Genomic DNA, 7406 nt, shown 5'->3' on the forward strand with positions numbered 1-7406 from the left:
GGTGGGGTCCACCAAAGTGGCCCACCTGATCAGAAACTATTTTAAAATTTTACATTTCCAAATTACAACTTTGTTGGAATTACAGCAGAAAACCCAGCAAGTACCCATATTGGCCCACCCTTTTGGGGACCCAAATGAGGTCAATTGGGGCTAGAATTTGGCATGCTTATACGTGGGATACCCATATTCAAAAATCATATTTCACTTGATATACAATTCCCCACCCAAAGCCCCAAATCCTGGCCTCAAGTCGGCCCAAAAATCTATCCAGACAGATTTGGACAGCAACATGTAATAGAAAGAATTAAAATATAAACATTGTTTTCGATGGGATTTAACCCTAGTAATTTATGTGGTGGACCACCCCAGTGGGCCCCACAAATGTCCAGACCTTCCCCATCATCAAATACCCCTTGCATGTGTCCCATTTCGGTGGATTTTGGGGCCACATGTCTAAGGATGGACCGCTATGGGTGTCCAAGCTTCATGGTTGGTCTGGATTTTTGTTGGCCTGCAAGGTAGGCCACACATGCAAGATTAGAATTCTATCATTAAAAAAAATAAAGAATCGGCCATAAGAAGAGGAGCTTTGCCACATTGAAGCCCTCCCCTTCATCAATCACACCATACATTCCTTCTATTCATATGTTACAACAAAGATCCACCACATGCATGTCCTAGATTCAAGATCAATGGTTGGGATGTCATCCCAACCATGATTCTAAGGTTTAGATGACCTGTCATGCCATGGAATCCAATTAATCCTCCATAATGGGGGCCCATAGAGGGAAACCCCATGCGTGGGCATGCATGCATCAAATAGGCCATTTGGCCACAACTAAGGGATGATGTAGGATCTCCACCATTGATTGGTGGGTCCTACACTTCCCATAAAAAAAGAGATCTAAGAACATGAAAATAGAACACCTAAATCGTAGGAGTACACCCACCTTAGATTGCTCAAAACTTAGACCTCCTAGCTCCTAGTACAACAAGGGATCCATATCAATGGGTGAGATTGGATTTAGATGGTTAGATTTAGAGGATTAAAGGGGAAATGGGGCTGGAATGGAGGGAAGATGGGCTGAAATAATGGAGGGAAGTTGAAGAGAAGAGGGAGAGAAATGAGAGGGAAAGAGAGAGAAACCTCTTTTAAGCTAAGTAATCATTACTTTCTTACCTTGGTTAGAGAGGGGAGATGATTGCAAGTAGGGAGTTACAACCAAAGTTGTAGGTTTAGTAGGTTAGTAGGCATGTGTGTGGTGTTTGGGTGGTGGGTAGTGTAGGTTATGGAATTTTGGGTGGTGTTGGGTAGTGTGTTGAAACTTGTTCATTAGGGATGGGACCATCTAGGAAAATGTGCACATCACTCCTAGGTGGGCCATGCGATCATGATCAAGGACTATAACATGAGATACACACAACTTATGATCTATACATTGGATGAACACATGAGATACGTCGTTGCAATCGCAACGACGATGCGATCGCAATGGCATAGTTTTTGGGTCGATTCGAGTCGGGTCTACATGACCGAACTCAAGGATGACCGCAAACACTAGACGAAGGTTGTAGGTCGCCAGAATTTGATTGGTAGGACCGCGAGACCTAAATAAACGAAATACATACTCACACACACATGTACACATGCGAACTCGGGTTGGGTCTCACAATCCTCCCCACCAACAAAGAAATTTCCTCACCGAAATTGATAAAACCGAGACAACAAAATGCATAATCATCATCATATAGCAATCATCAAAATAGAAGGTAATACAATCTACATATATCAATTAATAAACAAATGGGGATAATGCTCTCTAATCTCGGCCTCGCGTTCCCATGACGCCTCGGCCTCCGAATGATGACCCCATTGAACCTTCACCAAGGGAATGACCTTGGTCCTGAGGACCTGCTCCTTCCGATCAAGAATACGAATCGGCTGCTCAATGTAAGAAGCATCCCCACGGACCTCAAGTGGCTGCCAATCCATCACAAGAATAGTGTCCGACCCACACTTCCGCAACATAGAAACATGGAACACGTCGTGGATCACGGACAACTCAAGAGGTAAGGCAAGCCTATAGGCCACAGCGCCTATGCGCTCGGTAATCTTAAAAGGTCCAATAAATCTCGGGGCAAGCTTGCCCTTCACACTAAAATGAACCACGCCCTTCATAGGCGAGACTTTGAGATATACCATGTCCCCGCTGCGAACTCGAGGGGTCGACGCCGACGATCAGCATAACACTTCTGCTGGCTTTGAGCTATGCGCATCCTCTGCCTGATAACATCAATAGCCTCTGACGTCTGCAGCACAAGCTCGGGATCTAAGAGACAACGCTCTCCAACCTCAGTCCAACAACTAGGAGATTTGCATGGTCTACCATAAAGTGCCTTAAAAGGAGTCATGCTAATAGTTGCCTGATAGCTGTTGTTGTACGCGAACTCGGCGAGGTGCATATGATCATCCTAACTGCCCACAAAGTCGATCACACAAGCCCTGAGCATATCCTCAAGGATCTGGTTGACCCTTTCGGTCTGCCCATCCATCTGCGGATGATAAGCGGTGCTGAGATGCAAAGTGACCCCCAGCGCCTACTGAAAACTCCTCCAAAACTGAGACGTAAATTTGGAGTCTCGGTCTGAAACGATCGAAACTGGGACGTCGTGCAATCTCACAATCTCTTCAATGAACACCTTTGCAAGCCGGTCCATCGACCAGGAAGCACGCACTGTAATGAAATGAGCCGACTTCGTCAGTCGATCAACAATAACCCAGATGGTATCGTGACCGCGCTGAGTACTCGGCAAACCTGCAATGAAGTCCATCGATACGTGCTCCCACTTCCACTCTGGAACGCTCAACGGCCATAAGGGACCAGGGGGTCTCTGATGATTGGCCTTGACATGTTGACATGTGTCACACTTGGCTACAAAACTCGCAATCTGACGCTTCATCCCCTGCCAGAAGTACTGCCTCCTCATATCACGATACATCTTCGTAGAACCCGGGTGAATAGTAAGTCTCGATCGGTGTGCCTCGGTCATTATATCATGACGCAACTCTGGCACGTCCGGGACACACAATCAGCCTTTGAAGTGCAACCCACCATTGGAACGAATCTGCCAATCTTACTGCTCCACAGATGCGGCCTCCGCTCGGTACTCCTGAAGTGACTCGTCCGTCTGCTGAGCTTCGATCACCCTAGCCACCAAAGAGGGTTGAATCGACAAGCTCGAAAGCTGAACAATGGAAGACTGTAGACCGAACTCAAAGTCATACTCTTAAACATCTTCGAGGATCTGCCACTCATGCACCATCATTTGTGCCACCAGGCCTCGTGGTTGACAGCTGAGTGCATCCGCCACCCCGTTCACCTTGCCCGAGTGGTACTTAAGGTCAAAATCATAGTCTTTCAGTAGCTCCATCCATCATCTCTGTCGCAGGTTCAACTTGGACTGCGAAAATAGATACTTCAAGCTCTTATGATCCGAGAATAGCTCGAACCTGACCCCATATAGATAATGCCTCCACACCTTCAGTGCGAAGACGACTGCTGCGAGCTTCAAATCACGGGTGGGGTAGTTCAACTCATGGACCTTGAGCTGGCATGAGGCATACGCCACTGGCTTCCCGTGCTGCATCAGTACAGCACCTAAGCCAACTCTGAAGGCATCGGTGAAAACAACAAAACCCTCACTCTCGTCAGGAAGAGTGAGAACATGAGTGGACGTGAGGTGGTACTTTAACTCCGTAAATGCCTTCTCGCAGGCGTCACTCTAGACGAACTCGACGCCCTTCCGCGTCAACCGGGTTAATGGTGCTGCAATACGGGAGAAACCCTCGATAAATCGTCGATAATATCCCGTTAGACCAAGGAAGCTGCGAATCTCAGACGCGTTCATGGGCTGGCTCCACTGACGCACTGCATCAACCTTCGAGGGGTCCACAGCGACACCCTCCCTCATCACCACGTGACCGAGGAACTTCATCTCCTCCTGCCAAAACTCGCACTTCTCCAGCTTCGCATACAGCTGGTGGGCACAGAGGATCTCAAGCACAATCCACAGGTGCTCAGCATGGTTCTCTCGGGTCCTCGAATATACAAGAATATCTTCATTGAATACCACCACGAACTGATCGAGGAACGGCCAGAAAGCCTCATTCATCAGCTGCATGAATATGGTGGGCGCATTAGTCACTCTGAACGACATGACCAGAAACTCAAAGTGACCATAACGTGTCCGGAAAGCCGTCTTCGGAATGTCTTCCTCTCGGACTCGAATTTGATGGTAACCAGAACGCAAGTCTATCTTGGAAAAATACTTTGCACCCTGCAACTGATCGAACAGATCATCAATACGGGGAAGCGGGTATCGGTTCTTGATGGTGACTCTGTTGAGCTCGCGATAATCCACACAAAGCCCCAACGAACCATCCTTCTTCTTCACAAACAATACCGGGGCTCCCCAAGGTGAACTGCTGGGACGAATAAAACCTAACTCCCAGATCTCATCCAACTGCTCCTGCATTTCCCTCAACTCCAACGGTGCCATCCGACAGGGGGCCTTTGAGATAGGCACGGTGTCGGGCACCAAATCAATCTGGAACTCCACCTGTCGACGTGGAGGCAAACCCGAGATCTCCTGAAATACATCCGGGTACTCACAAACAACTGGCAGCTGCTCGATACTCTCTGCCACAGAATCTTCAACGACCAAAGCCAAGAGACTAGATAACGGCTCCACTCTGGGCTCGGCGACGAACTGGAATACTGTCAAGCCTGGAATATGAAATGTAACTGTCCTTGCAGCATAGTCTAAGACGGTACCATACTCTGCAAGTCACTCCATACCCAGACTAACATTGAATCTTGTCATCGACATCACAAACAGATCAGCAGGAAGGAACATCTCGGCCATCAACACCGGGCAAGAAGGGCAGCGACGGGTCAATACCACAGACTTCCCCATGGGAGTCAAAACGGCCAAGGCCTCAGACACCGACTCTAATGGAATATCGGTCAATCGGCAAAACTGCTCGGCCATAAATGAATTGGAAGCGCCGGAATCAAACAAGACATGAGCAATGTAAGCAGACACAAGAATACCCTCAACGACTTCACCGGTAGACGGCTACAGGTCCTGACCTGACGCCTGCTGCGCAGAATAAAAATGGCCGTGAGCTGGTAGGGGAAGCAAATCGAAAGATTGAGAGTCCTGAGTCTATGTCTACTGGGTTGCGATACATACTGGACTCAGGGACCGGACATAGGGATATCCTCTCTGCTGGTGTTACGGCTGCTACTGTCTCTTCTGCTACTGTCTCTGCTGAGGAGGTCTGCGTGGCTGCCTCTGCTGCTGAGGAGGAGCCCAAGGAGCTGCGGGTGGAAGTTGCGCTCTCTACTGCTGCTAAGGAGGATGTAACTGCGGTGGCCTCTGCTGTTGAATGGGGAGAGGCCACTCACGCCTTCGATGTCCAGCCTGTCTACAACCGAAGCAAACACCAGAAAAGGGGCCAGAAGATGAAGCGGCTGGCGGTGCTGATGACGAGGAAGAAACTACTGTTTGAACCGTGGGCTGCCGAAACCCCGATCTGCCCCTCCTTTGCTGACGGTGCTGCATGAAACTATCGGCTGGTGCCCACCTCTTCCGGTCTCCACCGGAACTCTGCTCTCTCGATCTCTGGGTCATAGCCCAGTCCTCCTCATAAACCAGTGCTCGATGAGTGACCTGGTCGAACGTCTTCAAACAATGCCCTACCACACGGCTACGAAGGGCAGGACGCAACCTAGTCACAAAATGACGGGCCCTCATCTTCTCATCGCTGGTGAGATGAGGAGTAAATTGAGACAAGGCCAAGAAACGGGCCTCATACTGAGAGACAGACAAATCACCCTGCACTAGGGTCTCGAACTCGATCGCTCCCTAGATCTAAACGTGCTCAGGGATGAACTTATGGTCGAAATGGACCACGAACTCCTCCCATGTCCAAACGAACTGAGGCCCGACCATCCTGGATACGGATGACCACCAATGACGGGCTTCACCCTGAAGGAGATAGGTCACAAGGGATACTTTCTGGCTCGTAGGACACTGTATAGTGTCAAAAATCCTCGCAACCTCAGTGCACCAAGCCTCAGCGGCAGAGGGGTCAGGGTCACCACTAAAACTCAGGGGATCATGCTTCCGAAACTCTCAAGCTATCGCACTAGCACGTGGTAAATCAGACTGCTCAGAAACCTGGGCAGTAGCATGCTGACCGGCCTGCAATGCAGTGGCAACAAGCTGTATCAACTGCTGAAAATGCTCCACTCCTATAGGTACTGTCAGAAAGGTAGGGGTGTCAATCGCCTCGGGCGGAGGCACGGCTGCGGCCGGCTGAGTAGGAGCCCCAATAATTGGAACAGCAGGCTGAGGAGGGGGAATAGGTGGGGGAACCAGAACAACTGGAGCCTCTGTAACCAGAGCAGCAGGCTGAGGCGGAGGAATAGGTGGGGGAACCAGAGCAACTGGAGGAACAAGCTGGATCGGGACCTTTGGAATCGGATCCTCAACAACAGGAGTAGGATGTGCTCGAGTAGGATGAGTACCTCGGGTGCCTCGTTCACGGGCACCACGACCACGGGCGCGTCCACGTGACATCGTCTACAAAATAATGACGATGCAAGGAATCAGGACAATTATAGGCTCAATACGGAGTGAAGGGAAGAATCTCAGAACACTACTTATCCTATGTTCTTGGCATATATGTGATGTTATCCTGAGTCATTTCAGAATTACTTGCTATACTCTAATACCAACTCTTGTCATGCCCCAGACTCGGTAACCGGACTCACAAGGAACCCGATGGCCGGTTCTGGCCGCAACAGCCTCCGTAGTACCCCATTCTCAGCTCCTGAGGCAGGTTCCGATCCTGAGATCCTACAAGGAGGATTTTCATAACAGTATAATCATTTTAATACGAGCATACCCAATATCATAGCAAGTATATCTGAGAATAACAAAGGGCACACATCACAAAATCCACTAAGAATTTAAATTTTTACAAGTTTATATCAGGCCCAAAAGGACAAACATCAGATAATAGGAAAAGAGAGAAAAGTCAGCAACACTGGGTCTTCAAGCTAAGCTCTAATCTACGATCTGCAGCTCCATGACACCTGCGTAGGATCACCTGCACACATCAATCGTACATAAGCTTATAGAAGCTTAGAGGGTGGTGAAAGTGTGTGTTAATGGTGCACAGAAGAATAGTAGGAGGTACAAGGAAAGAACATGCTCAATGAGAATATCACTAGCCTTACCAAGGCTTATCATGAATACTGGACGCCATACCAAGGCAGTGCATGAAGGGGGCTTACACATCTAATGCTAATGCGATGAAAGTAATGTCAGTGCTC

The 7406-nt window shown here is 48.9% G+C and overlaps 1 protein-coding gene across 1 annotated transcript; it reads right to left on the minus strand.

Moving 5' to 3' along the window:
* Positions 1-6201: 6201 nt before the first annotated feature.
* On the minus strand, positions 6202-6648 carry LOC131217461 (leucine-rich repeat extensin-like protein 3). The gene has a single exon (XM_058212398.1). It carries the CDS (start codon positions 6646-6648, stop codon positions 6202-6204), a length of 447 nt encoding a protein of 148 aa, XP_058068381.1.
* Between the last annotated feature and the right edge of the window lie 758 nt (positions 6649-7406).

Source organism: Magnolia sinica, chromosome 10, assembly GCF_029962835.1.
Source record: "Magnolia sinica isolate HGM2019 chromosome 10, MsV1, whole genome shotgun sequence".
Taxonomy (NCBI): Eukaryota; Viridiplantae; Streptophyta; class Magnoliopsida; order Magnoliales; family Magnoliaceae; genus Magnolia; species Magnolia sinica.